The sequence below is a fragment of the Typopeltis vanoorti genome, chromosome 24 (genome assembly GCF_054136105.1).
Source record: "Typopeltis vanoorti isolate ZY-2024b chromosome 24, IOZ_Tvanoo_1.0, whole genome shotgun sequence".
Taxonomy (NCBI): Eukaryota; Metazoa; Arthropoda; class Arachnida; order Uropygi; family Thelyphonidae; genus Typopeltis; species Typopeltis vanoorti.
In genome coordinates this window covers 36,050,674-36,071,853 of record NC_143572.1, presented here as the reverse complement: position 1 = coordinate 36,071,853, position 21,180 = coordinate 36,050,674, and the positions used below count along the sequence as shown (strand labels likewise).

General features: G+C 33.0%; 1 protein-coding gene across 3 annotated transcripts in view; it reads left to right on the top strand.

Annotated features, from left to right (window-relative positions):
- IntS6 (integrator complex subunit 6) overlaps nt 1-21,180 on the top strand; it is a 292,395-nt gene that overhangs the window by 221,668 nt on the left and 49,547 nt on the right. For all 3 annotated transcript variants that reach the window (XM_090413384.1, XM_090413383.1, XM_090413386.1), the window contains one exon: nt 7,570-7,706. In XM_090413384.1, the coding sequence (XP_090269510.1) occupies nt 7,570-7,706 (137 nt within the window). The remainder of the gene's footprint in view (nt 1-7,569; nt 7,707-21,180) is intronic.

Sequence of the window (21,180 nt, the reverse complement as noted above, 5' to 3'; positions counted from 1 at the left end):
TGAAATTGCTTGTTTGCTATTGAATATTGTAGTTACTTCTTCCTTTCACTGATTGCTATTGCCTGTATATGTAACATCCAATAGTTTATTTAGCAGCATTGCTGCTGTTTTACTTATCTTTGTCTTGATAACACAAATTTTGTCAACATAGTATTCTAATCATCTACCACTTTCTCTTCATTTCCATTGATACTTTTGTTGATGGTGCCTATCTTCAATTCTGCAGGAGATGAGCTTAAGTCATTCCAGTAGATGACCTTTTATTGTTAATCCTAGTTTCCTGACAAAACATGGGACTTTGGTTAACTAGGTGAGTCCCTTGCTGGCATGATATTTCATTGTTTGTTTTAAACCATTTCAGAACACAGTTTAATTAGCTAAGTTCTCAGTTTCTACTCCATCTTCATTTTATTAACTATCTGAATAGATACCTATTAATGAGATTCACTGCAAGGTGAGGATTGGACATTGAGTCGGATGCCATGATCAGATTCTGCACATTTCTTAAAATTATGTGGAGGTCTCCTTCCAGTTATCTAGCTATGAACTGTAGCGAGCAAATTAATCCGAACAAGCCAAATTTTTGCCAAGCTTTTATTTTTGGTTTGGTTTTTGTCTCAGTTCATAATAATTTTGGTTTTGGTTTACTATTTTTGGTTTGGATTTTAGTTCACTATATTATTTGAGTGCTGTATGTTTTATCTGTCTCTACAGTGTTTATTATTAGTGTTGTCTGTGTTTTAATAGTGTAAATAAGTTAACATTTATAGTGTTTTATTCATTTTGTGTAGCTATAAAATGGATACATCTTCAAGAAAATGTCCAAATATATATATACTCTTTCTCAGCACACATCCATGACTTAAAGACAAATTGCCAATTAGTGTGGTGTGTTTGTTTGGGTACTGTTAATGCGATTTTAAAGAGGTTTAGGGAGACAGGTACCTTTTCTCCTGATAGAAAAGGAAAAGGTAGGTGAAAAAGGAAAACTACACTTACTCAAGATTGTTTGCTAGTTAGGAAAAGCAAATGAATCCAAGATTGTCTGCTGTAGACTTAAATAAAGACTTGGCAGCTAGTGGGATTAATGTTTCTGACATGACAGTCCATCGAAGATTGGTGGAAACAGGGAGGACTGCCCACAGACCAAAAAAAAAAAGAAACAACTGTTGACTAAGGCTATGCAGAATAAGAGGCTTCAGTGGATAAGTGCACAAAGATTGGACTATTGAGAAGTGGAAGAAGGTCATATTCTCAGATGAGAGCCATTTCTTTGTTCAAGGAAAGTGAGTACCCTATGTTTGCAAATCAGTGGCTGAGAAGACTTCTCCCACCCATCTTCAACAAGCTCCTAAACAATTAGCTGAAAAGATGTTCTGTGGTTGTTTTACACATGACAGTCCTGGATCACTTGTGCTTGTTGAAGGCATGATGAAAAGTGACCGATACATAAAAATATTGGAGAAAAGAGTGGTCCCACAGATCCAGAAAGACAAAGAACTCATCTTCCAACAGGATCTCGCTCCATGCCACACTTAAAAAAAAAGTGAAATACTTCCTCAAAAATCACAACATCCAGTTGCTTCAGTGGCCAGGTAACTCACCTGAAATTAACCCAATAGAAAATTTGTGGGCCAGTGAAAAAGAAACTTGTAAAATTAAATTTTTTTACAAAGGATAATTTAATACAATCCATTATAAAAGCATGGTTTAGAGATTATAAATAATTAGGTTCGGTTGAAGTTTAATTTTTATACTTATTTTCTTCACTTTTTTTTTTTTTTTAATGTGAGTATTCGGATTAATTTGTTTGCTACTGTAGTATGTTCATTAAGTGTATGCTACACCCAAATTACAGTGTTTGATGTGAGTGCTTGGAGTACCCTACCTCATTGTTTTAAATTGCACAAATTGTAGTGAAAACATTATATATTTTATAAATTTTTAAAAATCAGAATTTCAAAAGATGCCTTTGATGCTAAATGACTGGCATGCATACAGATGGATTTAACCACACAAATTGAATCACAAATGTTAAATACAGCAATCCCTCGATTAATGCATTTTCGATTAGTACATCATTTTTTTTTCTATACCCATATTTGATTAGTGTTTATATATATGTGTTTATATACATCTTAAAAATAAATGTTACAGATTTTACAAATTTTCTATCTGTACATTTTTTATGGCTAACTATTTTAAAAAATCACTCACTAGGATGAAATAATTTAGTTACTGATTTAAAACATTTTACAAAGTTATGTTTAAATGATATACTACACTATTTCCATGTACACTATGTTCCAAATTTACTGCCAAAATTTGTCATCTGCTAATTACATAGCATTTTGCATGATCATATATCATGCCTCCTTTGCAATTGTTTTCCTTACTTTTTTTTTATTTTAAAGTATTTTCCTAACCTTTAATCATGAGTAAAAGAATTAGTGAGCAAAAAAGTGGAATTGTGAAAATGATTCAAAAAGTAATCTCATTGGAAGAAAAACTTGAAATAATAAAGAAAAATGAACAAAGGCAAGTCCATACCAAAGATAGGACAAGAAGACAAAAATGGATGAATTAACTCTAACAGCAATTTTAAGCAAAGCTTCTGAATACAAAGAGAAAGGTAAGGCTGCTTCAAGTTCATCATGCATGCACTCAAAATCAAAGTATTATAATGATAGAACTTGAGAGACTTCTTTCTGCATGGATCGAAGATTGTAACCAAAAAAACAGATCCCGCCTAAATCAAAAGCATTAAGTCTCTTTGCAACCTTGAAAGAAAGGGCTATCAATGATGGAAAAGAAGAATTCCACGCTAGTGCTATGTGGTTTGAGCATTTCAAAAAGAGAAATAGCCTACATAATGTTCTGATCACAGGCGAAGCTGCAAGCAGATAAGGAGGTGGCTGCAAATTATCCAGAGATTTTGAAGAAAATTGTGGAAGAAGGTGGGGGGGCTATTATGACCAACAAATTTTCTGGCCAAATCAGAGAAATCTCAGCCTAGTTATAAAGTCACAAAGTCGAATGAAATTTCAGCTAGCAACATGTGAGCTGTTTGGAAGACATTCTTCCACATTGTGCAATTTATTTTAGAGGCTTTTCAAAGGAATCTAAGTTAATTAAATCTCATTCTGAGAAATTGGGTAATTCCGACCTGCTAAATTTAGATGGACAGCAAGAAGATCCTGAAGAATATGAATTTAATCACTGACAAGCCCAAAGAGATTTCACAGAAACAATTTGAAAATATTTTTTGTACAATCAAAGTTTTTAAGCAGCAATACTTAGAGGCTGATCCTGATGAAGAGAGAAACAGCAAAATTTGCAGAAGTAGTAGAAGAGGCAATAGGGCCATACCATCAATTATATGAGAAAAAAGAAATACAATTCCTGCCAAACTATATTATCTCAATTCTTTGTTAAGAAGTAGAATAATAAATTTATATTCTGAATATGTTTTATTGTCTTTCAGCTTCATGGTTTTCCTTTAACTAGTCCCTGAGACATACCCTAATTCTTTTATAAACATAATTAAGGATCAAAAAAGAAATTGGAGGAACGAATTATACTTTTTTCCCCATAGGTTATTATATTTGATTAGTGCGTTTTCAATTAATGCGCTTGTTTTAAAGAACACATTAGGTGTATTAATCGAGGGATTGCTGTATTACGAACAGTGTACCCCCCCCCCCAAGGGGTACACTGTTCATAACATTTAACATACTGTTTGTGGTTGGTGTTGCCATTTCACGTAATATAATTGCAGGATCCCGTTGACAAAAAATGTTTAGAATAATGCATCGAAGATCACATAATAGTGATCAGTTATTGAAAGATCAGAACCACTGCTTTTCATATATGGAAGTTGCAAGATTTTTTCCTCCTGGAAACTCAGGTTGTTCATCCTGAAAACCAGCCCAAAGAACACAGACTCACACAAGTATCAGACAGAATATGCTGGTCTGATAGCTCTAGTTACTTCAATCATAATAACAAATAATAACAACAACAGCTGATTACTATCCTTAGCACAAAATGTATAATGAGTACTTCACAAAACACGGTAGCTTACTAAGAGCTTTTAACTGATTCAAAAATAAATAAATAAATAAACACAAAAAATATGTATAATTAATTAAAAAAAGAAAGAAAGAAAGAAATCTTTAGTCCACTCACAGTACAATATATTATAGGTTTTCAAATAACCTTTTGTGGATGGAAGCCACAAAAGAAAGAAAGAGAAAGAGAGAGAAAAGCATTGAATCTGTGGCGATCCATTGTGGCAATATAACCTATATCCAAGCTTCAACCTATAAGACTGCTATATGGCCATAATGCAGCTATCATATAAGTGAGAATATACCCCCCACACACACACACACACATATCTTATGCCAAAAAAAAAAAAAAAGTTTGTCGATTTGGATATGCCTAGAGATGATTTGAACAAAAGTACTTTCATGTCATAGTGATGTTTTTTTTTGTTTTTTTTTTTGTATGTGTGAATTGAGCTTTCAACTTATTCTTAAAAAATAATAATAAATAAATAATACAAAATATATAAAATTAATAAAAAAAATGTAAAAAGAATCCTTAGCCCACTCACAGTGCAAATGTACATTCTCATCTTAAGAGGTCTCAAAAAGAGACTTCTTGAGATAAGAAGAAATGAGTTGTTTCAATAAATAACAGTAATAACTGGCATAAGATATGCCACTTAAATAGTTCCTCATGTTTATTCACCAGTACAGCTTGTACCAGTGTGTTTGTGTGTGTGTACAGCATGCACACACATTACATTTCTATTTTTCAATTTAATAATAACATAACACTCTCAAAAAAAATATATATATATATAGTACTCATAAAATACAGCATTGTGCTACTAAAGTTAATGTTGCTTGCATTGATCAGTTAGCATTCTGCATTGAAATATTCTGAAGTTAATTTAGAAAAATAGTAAACTAACTTCTGTTAAAAAGTCACCATAAATGTATACAACTTTATATATTAATTGAATTAGTATTTCCTTTTTTTTTTTTTTTCATGCACTTCATGAAAAGAAAAAATATATATAAACGTCCCTCTGTATTCACTAAAGAGCACATACTGACTAATACATGAACACGTGCTCTTAGAGAATATAGACAAAAAAGGAGCTAAATAAGTTGTAGAAAATTTTGGAAAGAACGTAGAAGATAAATAACATGGCAAATTATTTTGGATGCTGTATTTAAAAAAAAAAAATAATTAAAATAAATAAAAATGGAGAAAGGATGCCACAGGCAAAGGATATTTACAGTGTCAGGAGTAATTACTGAAAAATAATTATTCAGTGAGGTAACAAGAAATGGAACAGTAAAGAAAATATTTGAGATGAATCTGATCAGAAGTATATTTCAATACTTACAGAGAGAAAAAGACACTAGGCAGATGAAATATGGAAATATACTGATTAGATTATAAAAATCAAGTGGATATTAGATCCAGCATTATTTCAAAGCTGAATGTAGAAACTATGAAAGTTTTGTAAAAATAAGTTGACCAGAGAGCTTATGGAAATACACCCACCGTAAGCTATTCCCGTATAATAGGCACTCACTTTTGATACATTTAATACATACTCTCTCTCTCTCCAGTTTCAGAGAGAGAAGTATGTATTTCCTTCTACATATCCTTTAATTTTCTTGAAGAATACATTTCTCACACACACACTGCACAAAATCCCGCAAATTCAAATCACCTGACAACATGGATTTTGACACCATTTTTCTACCATGCATTGGTACCATATCAACAGTATCATGTTTAAATGAAAAAAAAAAAAAAAAAAAAAAATACAAGATTTACTTACCAAGTAAATAGCTTAATCAATCACACATCCATTTAAAAAAAAACTACAATAAGTTAACCTAATATTATCAACTAAGATACAAAAAAGTTACTTATCCTTCATTAATGCTAAAACCACTCTACATACATAATACCGCCTAATGCCACTTCAGAGATATACCATCTCTTCTGTTATTTAGAATCTGTTTGGACCACATTAGTAAAGAAAGTGACATTTAAGTTGATATTCAAATAAGAGATAAGAGGTTTTGTTCGTTACTATGTGCAGATGAAAAATTACCTTCTTAAAATTTGCTACAAGTCTTCAAGTGGCTTTGTCTATATAAAATAATTGGTTTAGCAAATTTGGCATGGAAATTAGTAATAAAAAGACAAACTGAAAATATACAAGGAAATAGAAAACATGCAATTGCATTCTCAGTAATGTACCTATAGAAGACATTTTTATTATTTAGGCACAATTTTTAGTGATGATGGCAAATTGAACATAACAAAAATCATAGAATCAGTAAGGACATATAAGAACAAAAGAGAAATCAACCAAAACATCAAGCTAGTAGATGCAAGATATCGCTTCAACCACTTTTAACTTGTGGATTGAAAAGCTTGGCTAATTAATCATCAATGACTGAACATATTATGTTATGAGAATTCTGAGGAACATCAGGAGAGTGAATTGATGGCATCATTTACATAACTTATTAAAAATGAAAATATCATGAACATGGTGTTATCATTAGTGAAGAATGTATAAGCAGAGCTGATCTAAGAGTAGTATGAAAGATGAAAGATTAGCCAATCAGATTTTGAGGTAAAAATAGCAGGAAAAAGATCCACAGGAAGATCAATACTGTAGTTAAGAGTATTTTAGAATATCAAATTGTACAGCTGAATTTTCTTAATTTGAAAAAAAAATGTAATTAAATACTAAACATGAAATGTTAATCATGTTAGTCTGATATAATATCTTGTACACAACTTGAGGGTATCCATTAAGAAAATATACTAGAAAATAATAATTATGATTTTTGTTCAGAGTACTTAAAAACTTCACTGTTGTGCTATATAGTGATGATATGAATCATCTATGTGGAACCTACAATCTGATATTTTTGTGACTCATTTATCTGCAAATTAGTGATCCTTACTTTTAATCCATGCTTGTAAACACTTTATTGGAAGAAAGTAGAGTTCCAAAATTGGCTTTTGGTTATTTTTGTAAAGAAATAACCAAAGGATAGTTTTGGAGATAGTTTTGTTTGATTACTATATTTCATCTTCATGTGTATTATTGTGCTATCTGTTTTGATTACTATATTTCATCTTCATCTTCAATTATTGTGCTATCTGTTTTCTCTAAGGTTCATTTTTTTTTATGGCTAAGTAACGTTTTTTATTAACTTAATTATGTGTGTTATATCTGTTATGGCATGTGTTCTCTAATTAGTTCATTTGCGGTGTTTCTGAGGAGGGGGGAACCCTGCTACGTGTATATGATGCATTGTCATGTGTAAAGTGCTTATAAATAATTCTCATCTTTTTTTTTTCTTTTTTTTTTAAGCCAAAGTGCATTGTTAAAATCAGTTGCTCTGTGAAATTTGTAACAGAATACTGTACTATAAAAATTCTCTTAAAGAATAGCATCACTAATAATTAATTCAGAGAGATATATATAGTTTTAAAGTTAACTTCTGTATATTACAGATCAGCTTCATAGTTTACCTGTTGCACAGATGGGCAATTACCAGGAATATCTCAAAAGAATGCCAACACCTTTACGAGAAATTGAATCGGCTCCAGTTCGGCAGCACATGTTTGGGAATCCCTTTAAGATTGATAAGGTAATCTGGTCTTGTAATTACGTTTTCTGATTTTTATACATATAACACAACTGTAGTATTTTGTATATAACAGTCATTAATTAACATCTCTATGTCTACTATTCCTACTACAGTTCTTCAACAATAGTTCCATTCATATACATTTGAGCAGCACATATTTAAATTTGTTTTTTTTTTTTTTCAGAATTGAAGCACTAATAATTTTTTTATATAAATAGCTTAAACACTATAGACAATTTTTAATGATAAATATGGGTATCCCTTGATATATGCAGTTAATTAATCCTCGATGGACACCCATTATTCAATGTGTTAAGAATAATGGGAATAATTATAACGAATCCTGAAAAATATAAAAATTTAAACATTGTTTATTTTTTAAGGTGACATGTATTTATATATTTTATTTATACATATTTATTACATAAAAACTTATCTAAATATTTATTTTTTATAAAAAAACTTATCTAAAGTAAATTGAACAGTGGTTGCTTTTTTTTTCTCCTCCATGATTTTACTCTGCAATCTCAAAGATGCAGATGTCACTTTGCCTTGTTCGTGGTACTCAGTCACTTTATTTAAAATGGCTCGTATAGTTGATTCACCAAAGCCTAGAGCTCTTACGATGTTTGCTTTGCTTTCTCCGTTATCAAACCTTTTAATAATGTCATTTTAGTATCCAAAGTAATAGGTTTCGTTTATTACTCTTTTTCGAGGCCATGGTTACGAAGGGTAATGTTTTACATAATTTGAAAATTACGTGATATGCGGATAGGCCATAAGCATACACTGTAACACTTACACATATATGTCTGTATGCACCACTCTCTGCTGATAAATTGAAGCACTGAGGCTGAGAGTGAGTTACTAATGTTGGAGCACGACTCGTACCACATGATCTGATCAGTTTCATTGACCAAGTCTAACGCTTTGCTTATTTTCAAACTTTTTGGGCTGCACTAGTCAAATTTGATACCACATATATCAAGTTTTTGGTCACAATAATTTTTTGTGCACTAATCAAAACTGCATTAATCAAAGCCGCATATATCAAGGGATACCTATACTGTTCATTATTGCAAAATAGCTGATCTGGGAGTGCACTACACTAATGATTTTAATTCTCCATACTTCAGCAGTTATAAAAGTTATCATTAGTAATGAATTTATAAAAAGAAAAGAATTTAAATATCCTAATCTTGCTTGCTTAATAGATATAAATTAAATATTTTCTGAAAAATTATTATGCTCCTAAAATTGTTTAAAGTTAGAAAAAACTTTCGCAATGAAGTAGTCCCTTTTGTAACACCTAGGCTAAAAAGATAAAATTAAATGAGGTTTTAATTAAAGGATATTAAATGACATACCTGCATGAAAATTTTTCAAGGTAATGATGATGAAAAACTTGGCACCAGAGTTGATCAGATTGGAGATGATATACACTTAAAATTGGTGAGCACAACATGCTGTAAACTGAGTACAGAAATACGAGGGTGGTCTGAAAAGTTCTTGGCCTCGACCATAGATGGCAACACTATCGACAAGATTTTTTTTTTAAGTTGATAAGCATCCATATGAAATTGCAAGACATTCTATCAATAGTTTGTTTTCTACAGCTGTCTGAAGCAAAAGTGTTGTCTGTATCCCTTGAAATGGATAAAATTGGGTGTTGTGCGGTTATAAAATTCTTTGTAAAAGAAGGTTTAATGCCAAAAGAAACTCATTTGAAGTTCATAAAAGTTTATGACACTTCAAAAGGCACTCTTCTCCTTCGTTTTACAGCCAAGTTTAAACGTGGCTGTACCAGCCTTGAAGATGATCCAAATGAAGGACGTCCAAAAAGTGTAACAACACCAGGAATCATTGATCAAGTGCACGATATGGTATTGGATGACCAGCGAGTCAAAGTTCGTGAAATTGCTGAGACTATAGGCACTTGAAAAGATTGTGTAGGATATATTTTGCATGAAGAATTTCAAATGAAAAAGCTTTGCACAAGATGGGTGCCACGTTTGCTCACAGCAGATCAAAAACGCACTCACATGAAAATTTCTAAACATTGCTTGGAGCATTTTAACAAGAATAAAACTGATTTTGTGCGTCAATTTATTACTATGGATGAGACTTGGATTCACCATTACACACCACAATCCAAACAGCAGTCAAAACAATGGACAGAAACTGGATGTTCAGACAAAGTTAGTTCCATCAGCAGGAAAGGTCATGGCATCAGTGTTTTGGGTTGCCAAAGGCATTTTGTTTATTAATTATCTTGAAAAGGATTAAACAATAACCGGGAATATTATTTCGATCTTTTAACCAGACTAGATGAAAAAATTTGTGAGAAAAGACATTTATTTATTTATTCGTATGGTGTTTCCTCCCTTTTTCTCCCCCGTCCCTACTGGGGCAAATTGAGCCCCCTCATGGGGGGTTAAGTATTTATGGCTATAGATCCGTGTGTGTGTGTGTGTGTGTGTTCATGGGGCCGGTTTGCCTACTTGTGGGATGAAAAACGCCAGATAAACTGGTGAAAAAAACCCTTCTGTCCACGCCCAAGACTGGCTAACTTGGCTATGGCTGAGGAAGATCCTCAAATTCCTCACGTCTTCGATGGGAATTGAACCTATGACACCCCTTCCTCAGTCATATGGTTGCAAAGTGCAGACCCACTAGGCTAACTGCACGGACAGAAAAGACATGGTCTTTTCTCACAAAAAAAAGTCATCTTTCATCAGGACAATGTACCTGCCCACAAAGGTGTTTTGGCAATGGGAAGATTAAGGGATCTGCACTATGAATTGTGGGAACGTCCACCCTATTCTCTAGATTTGGTTCCCTCTGACGTCTATCTTTTCCCAGAACTAAAACTCTTCCTCTCTGCTCAGCAGTTTTCTTCGAATCAAGAGGTGATTGCAGCTGTAGAGGGGTATTTTGCAGATCTTACTGAGAACTAGTACAGGGACGAGATAATGGTGCTGGAACATCGCTGGAATAAATGTATTAGTCTAAATATTTAAATATCTAAATATATATAAAAATTAGAATAAATGTATAAGGAAGATTATGTTGAAAAATAATTTTGAAATTATAAATTAGTTTTTTCATTGTTGTGCCGAGAACTTTTCATTCCACCCTCGTAAATTCAGATAAATGAAAAACATATGAAACCAATGACAAAAAAAAAGAAGAAAAAAAAAAATCAACAGCAAAAAGATGAATTATACAAGTTATGGATTTGAAAGAACTGAGAATAAAGAAAAGCAATAAAAACCTGTCAAATACATCCTAGTGTTTAGGCTTATATGTTGATTCTCCAACATCATGTTGTTGAAGGAAATTAATAACATAGACTGGATAATAACCAAAAATGTTTAGCTAAAAAAAAAAAAATATTTACCAAAGTTACATCAGATCTTCAGGGATTAATACACTGGTATTAAACACTTTCACGGAGGCACACTTCAATAACAAAGATGGAACAGAAGGAATACAGGGTGACCTAAAGTCCTATTATTATGCCACCTACTAGCTTTGGTTGGGTGTTCTTGGCTGTTGGGCTGACCGTCTGCTGATGAGGGGTTTCCCCAGGGATCCAGATTGAGCATGGAATCTACAACTGATGTCAAGCCTAATCTTGAGGCCAACAAGATTAGGCTTGACATAGTCAGTGTGCTGTGACCTGCAAACATCCTGCCCAACAGAGAATATAAAGCCCTTCTACACCCCAGAAATAACAAAATAATTATAATTCTGAAAGCAGACAAGGACAATTCTACTGTCATTTTAAACTATACAGATTACAATAAAAAAAATGACCACCCTTCTTAAAAACCGATCGACCTACAACTAAATTATAACCCCATCCACACACACACAGATCACAACCATTCATAGCCTAAAAAATGTCACTACCTGGCCGATAGATGTGACCAACAAACTAAACCTCTAAAATTCCAGATTACCCCCCCCCCTGTATTTATGGATTACCAAAAATCCATCAAGTGGATATACTTCTATGCCAGGCTCAACCTACAAACTAGCTAAACATTTAGCCAAAGAATACCCCATCACATATAATCAATAATTAAAATTATAATAATGGAATTAACTCGCGTAAAATATTATTTATTAGTATAATTTTCGCCTGAGTATCACAGGCATCTTCAGTACATGTATAAAGCTAATTAAATAATAACTGACAATTCCAAAAGGTGCCACCTAAGTAGCTAATGTAAGATAACTAAAAAAAGGTCAATAAAATTTCATAACTCAAAAAAAAAAATTATATATTAATATATACAATTAAAAAAGTTAGGAAAGATTAGGTGATTTATAAAGTACTATCTCCCATAAAGCGGATAGACGTAAACCATCGGATCTGTTTAAGTTAGGAGAGCGAAGTAAAGTTTCACGTGTTTCTTTATAAAGCCATTTCATGAAGAACCGACTTTCGTGAAGGATTCTTGTCTTGTTCCAATGAACTCTATGTCTAGTGTTGATGGCATGTTCTGCAAGCCCAGATTGTTCAGATTCAAGGTATTGAATATAAGACTGGTGTTCTTCTAGCCGAATAAAGCCGAACACCAGTCTTATATTCAATACCTTGAACCTGAACAGTCTGGGCTTGCGGAACATGCCATCAACACTAGACATAGAGTTCATTGGAACAAGACAAGAATCCTTCACGAAAGTCGGTTCTTCATGGAATGGCTTTATAAAGAAACACGTGAAACTTTACTTCGCTCTCCTAACTTAAACAGATCCGATGGTTTACGTCTATCCGCTTTATGGGAGATAGTACTTTATAAATCACCTAATCTTTCCTAACTTTTTTAATTGTATATATTAATATATAATTTTTTTTTTTTTTGAGTTATGAAATTTTATTGACCTTTTTTTAGTTATCTTACATTAGCTACTTAGGTGGCACCTTTTGGAATTGTCAGTTATTGTTTAATTAGCTTTATATATGTACTGAAGATGCCTGTGATACTAAGGTGAAAATTATACTAATAAATAATATTTTACGTGAGTTAATTCCGTTATTATAATTTTAATTATTATGTCTACTCATGGTATTTCCTTACTGAATCACATATAATCAAATTCCTGACATATACCCTTGGGGGGGGGGGGTACAAAATCTTATGATATTTTCTGTATGAAAAGTTACACCATTACTAACTTCCTATCAAAATTTCCCTCTAGATTTGCCTGTTATCTGTCAACATTCCAATATTATCAGATCTTATATTTTCAAGGCACTTTTTACTGTATCAGTCCACCTACATTTTGGTCTTCCTCAGGGTCTTTTGCTTGCTATCATGGCAAAGAACAATTGTTTATCTAATCTCTCCTCCCTTTTTCTGTTTAAGTGGCCATACCACCTCAGATGAGCTATGCTAACAATGTCAGGTTCTTTCCTAATATCCTCATTTTTAATATTATACTGCCATTGATGCCACCTGTCCAGTCCCCTAATCTTTCTCAGGACTCATATCCATGGTCTCCAGTCTTTCATCAAGTTTTATTTTTAACCCAGCTCTCAGATCCATAAGTTAAAATTGGTTTGAACACTGCCTTGTATACAGCTAGTTTAGTGTTTTGAGTAATCTCTCTCTCTTATTCCATATAAATTTATCCAGTTGACTTCCTACTATACCAACTTTACTATTTGTGCTGTCTACTTCCAAATTTAATTTGCCATCTTCACTAAATATTGTGCCTAAATAGCTGAAATGTTTTACATGTTCTATAGGTTCTCCATTCAGGATACAACTGATGTTTTCAATGTTTCTGCCTAATGTTTCATTGTCTTTCTCTTTTTACTGCTGAGTTTCATACCAAATTTATTACTGCAGTTATTCAATGGTCAGGGAATCTTGCAGACTTATCCTGGATTAATTAGGAGTATAACATTATGCGCATAAAGTAAAGAGCTGAGATTAATATCTCCAATTTTGATATCAGGTTTAATACCACTTTCCTTCATAATATGATCCATAGAGATGATGAATAACAGTGGAGATAATCTACACCCTTGTCGCACACCTGATGTAACATCACACTATTTTCCGGTATCTCCTTGAATTCTAAATGCCAATTTACAACTCACTTAGAGACTACATATTGCGTGATATCATGTCTCATTAGCACTATATAACTGGAGAGTTTTTAAGAGCTTTCCTCTTTGAACCTTGTCATATGTCTTTTCCAGATCTGCAAAGTTTAAATACAGATCCTTGTTATATTCCCATGATTTCTCAGCTATCTGTCTTAAAGTGAAAATCTTATCCTGACAACCTCTGTTTGACCTGAACCCAGCTTCTTCTTATTCAAACTTCTCCTCCAGAATTTTTCTTAGCCGTTTCTCAAGAATACTTGCATAAATCTTACCAGGAACACTCAGTAGAGAAATTCCTCTGTAATTCTTATATTCAGCTTTATTTCCTTTTTTTTTTTTTTTTAAATAGATGGGTATTATGAGTGCTTTACTCCAATCATCTGGAATTTGACCATCTGGCAAGGCCTTCTGAATTATGCAATGTAGCCACTGTGAAACTTTTACACCTCCATATTTTAGCACTTCTGCTCAGATATTATCTACTCCAACTGCCTTCCCACATTTCAGGTTCGTGATAGCTTTTTCTAATTCAAGTGCAGATATATATTCCAGATGGCATTCCTGTTGAGTGTTTTCTGCCACCATGCTATCACTGCTTGTTTCACTTATTATTACTCCATACATCAATATCTTTATCTACAGTTTTCACCTCTTTATTATCTCTAATTCCTTCTACTCTTTATCATTTCTTTCCTCCATTTTTGAGCTTTTTCACTAGCCTCCAGAATAGTTTACTACATTCCTTATATTTATTTTGTATGTTTCTTACCAAAGTCTTCCCATGATTTTTGTTTAGCTAATTTTACATAATGCTTTGCTTTCTTACATTTTTCTCTGTATTCCCTTAGAGCACAAACTGAATTGTTTGCCAGGAACTTTCAATATGATTTCTTCTTTTCCTTGATTATTTCTTTAATTTCTGAGTCCACCATGGAGTTTTGATTTTTCTATCCTTTCAGATTACCTCAGCACATGCATCTCTGACTGAATCTATCCAAGTTTTCTTTAGGGTTTGCCACTGCATCTCCAAGGTTCAGTTAGTGTTTTCAAACTCTTTCAGTTTTTCTTGAATAATGTTTGTGTCTACAGTTTGAGTCTACAGTTCTCCTATGAAAGCTACTCAACCTTGATTCATCTTAAAAGTTTCTTACATACTCTTCTTTTCCATATGAAATTCATTTTATCCTGCTTAACACTACATGGTGATCACTTTCTATTTCAAATCCTCTGTATGTTCTTGTGTCCTGAACCAGTGAGAAAACATCACTGTCAACAGTAACATAGTCAATGAGACTTTTTTGTTTTTATACCTTGCTTCTTCTCTCCATGTGAATTTGTGCACATTTTTATGTTGGAATATGGTGTTCATAATAACTAGTCCATGTCTTGAGCCAAAATCTAGTAGATAATAATAATGGTAATACTTACCATTATTATTATCTTTGCTCTTTTCTCCATATTTTCCCAAACATTTCTATATGTTGTAATCAACATATAGAAATGTTGATTACAACATATAGAAATGTTTTTATAGAAAAACCAACTTTTCTATTTTCTTTGTGTTAGCTGCCTTCTATAATGACTCAAAAAATTTCCTCCACTTCTTCCTTAGTAGAACCGTCTGAGGGACCATAAGCACATTAAGTCTCATTGTCCGGTTCTCCAATCTGATATTTTCACCGACATCGTTCTGCTTGATATTGTCTGCAATTAAGAAGATTATCCTCATTTTTAGTGTTTAATATTATAGCTACTCCTTTTCCTGATTGCTATTGCCTGAATATAACATCTTGTATTTGTTGCTTAGAAAGATCTCACCTGTTTTTGTCTTCTTTGTTTTGGTAACACCTATCATGTCAATCTGATATTTATGCAATTCTTCTGCTAGTTCATTTCTTTTCCATTGATGCTTCTTATATTGATGGTCAGCATGCTGATCTTCATCTCTACTTATGTTGAGTTGAGGTTTGTTCCAGTAGCTGGAAAAGCTGTTTGCTCTGGTTCCTCGACAAAAACAATGGGGGGGGGGGCTTGTTTAACTGGGCAACATTCCAGCCAGCATGATATTCCATCATGTTGTACCATCATTTGAATTATGGTTTAAGCCAATAAGAATACAGTTTGGTTGGCAAAATCCCAAACTTCCAGCCCATCCTCATTCATAGATACTCAACATGGTTTACCACAAGAAGGTGAAGACTGGACATCAGGTCAGAAGCCCTATATATCAAAAAACTCAGCCCATTTTAAGTCCAGTATACAAAACCTCATGCTCTGCAAAACTGACAGCTTGACTTATTCACAAATATCCCACTTAAGGATTCCTTGGTTCTTATCCGAGCAGAATTTCCTCCTTTTATCTCAGCCCTGTTTCAGTTCACTATGAACTCAGGCTATTTTTGTTTGGCAAGAAAAACTCCATCATTGCCAGTCCCAAATCCGAATGAGAAAGGGGGGGGGGGAGCAACAACCTTGTGAAAAATCCTGAGTTCAGCTTGCCTGGCTGATAGTACCTAGTAAGGGCACCTATCAGGGTTATGCAAATGATGAAGAGGAATCAACAGCCATTACATCAGATGGAGACTTCAAGTCTCAATGGTTAAATGAATAGATGAACTTTCTTCAGTGACATCTGTACTCCAGAGGAGTAGTCACACAGGCATCTGTGTTCACATAGGAGCAGCCATTTAAAAGACTAGGAGAAGCAAAAAAATGCAATTCTCAAGACATTTGGTCAGCATAGGAAATTAGACCATCAATCTCTCAAATGCCACAAAGAGGAAAGAAAGGCCATACTACCCAAGGCCAATTGGGGCAAAGACCAGATCTGATTACTTTTCCCCAGCAATATGACAGTGCTGCCTTAAACCACCCTTAGAGGGTAGAACCCAATGAAGCAGGGAAAACAATTCAACAGGACAATAAATTTATAAACAAGACAGAATACCATAAAAGGAAATACTACTCTATTACTTTAATAACATGTAAACTGTAAGAACACTGGGAACTCAGGATAGAATAGAAGAATTCAAAAATGAACTGAACAAGATAAAGTGGGACATTATTGGACTATACTATCAGAAGTTAAAAGAAAAGAGGAAAACTGTCTTATACTATTCAGGCAATACACTTTACTGGAAAGGACCTGAAGATTCAAGATCAAAAGGAGTTGGCTTTCTTGTAAACCAAACAAATTTCAGATAGAATATCCATCTATAAAGATTTATCTGATAGAGTGGCTTTGGTTAAATTAAAGATTAATGACAGAACACACACACACACACATATATATATATCAAATTATTACAAATTTATACCCCAACAAATGAAAGTGATGATTATGATGAAATGGAAATATTTTATGAAGATGTCAAAAAAGCAATAGATTAAGATAAGTGTCAATATACAATAGTCATGGAAGATTTAAATTCTAAATTGAGAATTAAGAGGGGATGATAATGAAACATGAGTAGGAAATGGATTAAGCTTTTGGAATGAAAGAGGAGATATGCTGATCAACTTCTTGCAACTGACTAACTTCAGTTGGAAGAAGTTTACTAACAAAAAATAAAATAGAGTTCATACTTTCTTCAAGCATTCATATCTTCAAGGATGTTAGTGTTTAAAACCATATTGGCATCACATCTGATCATAGAATGATGAGAGAGAAAATAGATATACCAGTGAAAGCTGAGAGAGTTGTATCGCAAAAAAAAAAAAGGAAAAATATTATAAAAGCTGAAATACTTTACACAAATAGGGATACCTTTAAGATATCAGTGGAAAAGAAACTTAAAGAAAATGTACAAAGGATATGAAATACAGGAATAAGCATCGATCATAAAGAAGATAAAAATAAGAAACATTCTTATTGAATTAGCTCAAAATTTAAAAGACAACAAAAGGAACTGGACTAGGAAACTATTAGAAAAAATAATAAACCTCATTGAAAAGAGAAAACAATTGATTGCAGAAAGTAAATGATTAACTATTGCAATAATAGTAATAAATAAAGCAATAAGGATAAATATAAAAGAAGATATTAAGAAAAGAGAAGATGATATAATCCAAAAATTCATTGATGAAAATAAAAACCTCAGAATTCTAAGGAATAATCTTTTATCTAGAAGATAATTATTTAGCAAACAAGAAATCACAGAAGAAGCAAACATTTTTACATGAATCTGTATAAAAGTGAAGATGGAAAGAAAACTCCAGAATTAAGAGAAAAATGGATTATGACATTAACTCTGATATACCTCCATTAGAAATCTTTGAAATTGAAAAAGCATTAAAACAAATGAAAAACAATAAAGCTGCTGGAGAGAATTGTTTAATAATAGAGATGATTAACACTTTGAGTCCTATCAATGTATACTTACATTGATAGGACTTCGATGTATACATTGATAAGTCCCAGTAGGTCTAGGACTCGAAGTGTTAAAGAAGGTAGGGATATTCTAAAACAGAAATTGAAAATGCTCATCAATAAATGCATCAAAAAAGGAGAAACATCCCCAAAATGGAATAATTCAAACATTATTTTACTGCATAAAAAAGTAAGCAAATTAAAACCAGAAAACTAGTGACCTATCCACATTTATAAGCTTTTCACTAGAATTATAACCAATAGATTAGAAACAAGATTTGATTCAATACAAACTTCTTGACAAGCTGGTTTCAGAAAGAACTTCAGTACAATGGATCATATTCAATCAATGAGCCTGCTTATGGAAAAATGCAATGAATACAACCTTTCTCTTCACATGGCCTTCATAAATTTTAAAGAAGTTTTGATTGCATAAAAACATCATCAATAATAGAAGCCCTTAGAGATTATAGCATTGAAAAACAATTTATTGACATAATAAAATATATTTATGAAAATGCTATACCAAATATCATTCTCAATGAAATAAGTGAGCAATTTTACATAAATCCAGGAATAAGGCAAGGATAAACCATTTCTCCAAACTCTTCACATTAACACTGGAACATATGACAAGCAATATAGAATGGTCCAATAAAGGAGTCAGTATTAATGGAAGTAAATTAGACAACCTAAGATTTGCTGATGATATTTTTATTATTGCAAACATTATGAAAGATGTAAAAGAAATGGTAGAAGATCTAACAACTAAATCAATAGAAATTGGATTAGACATTAATTCTGAGAAAACCAAAAAGGATACAATGAAAGACATTATTAAGGTGAACAATAAAGAAATTGAAATAGTAGATGAGTACTGTCCAACCACAGATGCAAGATCCTCAGCTGGCAGTGTGCCAAGAAGAGTCAATTCATGTTGAAAGGGGAAAAGGAATAAGGTGATGTACGAATTCGTTACCAACATGCGAAATCGCATGCTTTATACGTAAATTTTCCAACTGTTGTACAATCAAAATAGTTACCACTTGAAAAACTAGAATTTTCATAAAAGAAAAGCTAATTTTCCAACATATAATAGTAAACACTTATCCCACAAAATGCATTGATTTCCCTATTATCGGAATGGATTCACCTTCTTCTGCCATGTGCAGAAGTGTCTCGCATCTGTGGTCGCACAGTATATATACTTAAGAAAATTGTTAACAATGAAGAAACAAGGATTCATGAAAGAAGTGAAAAGAAGAATAGGAATGGGATGGTCAGCTTTTGGAAAATTGAAGAGATTTTTAAACAACAAAATAAAACCTGAGAACAGAGCATGACTGTTCAGTCAATGTGTATGGTCTGTTATGACATATGCAGCAGAAGCCAATCAAAAATGAAATGATAGATAAACTGCAAAAAAACAGAAAGATTAATGGAAAGATGTCTGCTAAACATAAGACTCATAGATAAAATCAAAAATGAAGAAATAAGAGCTAAAGCAAAATTTTTAGATATTGGAGAAAACATACTTCGAAAGAAATGTAAATTGGTTGGATCCATCTATTGAAGGTAAAAGATCAGTGGGAAACATGAAAGAAGATGGTCAGAAGCTATAAGGAAAATAATTGGAACTATCTGGCACCAATAAGCTCAGGATAGAAACAGGCGGAAAGAATTGGGAGACACCTATAGCCAGAAGTGGCTATAAAAAGAATTAAAAGAAAGGAAGAAAGAAGGAAAATTCTACAAACAAATAGAGGGTACGGTAATGGGCTCCCACATCCCCCAAACCCACTGTTTGGATACACTGTGAAAAATTTGGCCACATGGCCAGGACACCTTAGGATCCAATGTACAATATACAAATAGCATCATAGGATCCAATTCACAACTGAAATAGAAAGTAACAACAATCTGCCATTCCTAGATACCCTAGTACAATACAACTTAAATGGATCTCTGACACCTTCACAATCTACAGAACCCCCCCCCCAACAATTTGGAACTATAAAAACCATAGTCCACTAGGCAAAATTAATTTGCTCAGATAACATTGCACCCAACACAGAACTCACCCACATAAAAATATGGGGAAACTGTCATTGACACACAGTCAGCCCAAAGCCAAGAATACCCAACCAAAGCCAGTAGGTTGCTTAATTATAGGACTTTAGGTCATCCTGTAACTCTCCTGTTCCAGCTTTGTTACTGAAGTGTGCCTTTGTGCATATGTTTCATACCAGTGTATTAATTCTTGAAGATGCCGATTTAACTTCAGCAAAATATGGGAAATAATAATTAAATATTTTTAGTTATTGTATTCATGATACCAAGTAATTTTATATAAACTTGGTTTTAATCCTATTTCCCAAGTATGCAAACAGACAAGAAAGTCAAGTTTGCGCCTGCAAGTAGTGCAAGTCCAAGGCAACTCTTTGTAGTGCCAGTCGAGGCAACTCGTGGTAAAGGTGGATAAAGCTCTGATCACTTTTCGTAGTATTTTCCACCTTAATGCAAAGCACATCCCCTTGCGGAGATGTATGATGCTAAACATTAAAGGCAATGGTCACTACCCATACCAGTTTCGACCTTTATTGAGGTCTCGTCAGTGGGAGCCAGACCTGAAAATGCTAAGGATGAAGTAATGCAGAGTTCATATGTATTTTACCAAAACAAGTTGCTTTGACATTATAAATATAAAATCTCAGGATGAGAGATAGACGTAGAAAGTTTTTTAACTTAGGTATATTATGTATTCAAGATACCAAGTAATTTTATATAAACTCGGTTTTAATCCTATTTCCCAAGAAGTCAAGTCCAAGGCAACTCATGATAGTGCCAGTAGGCAACTCATGGTGAAGGTGGATAAAGCTCTGATCACTTTTCTTAGTATTTTCCCCTTAATGTAAAGCACATCCCCTTGCGGAGATGTATGATGCTAAACATTAAAGGCTTTAAAAACATTAAATAAA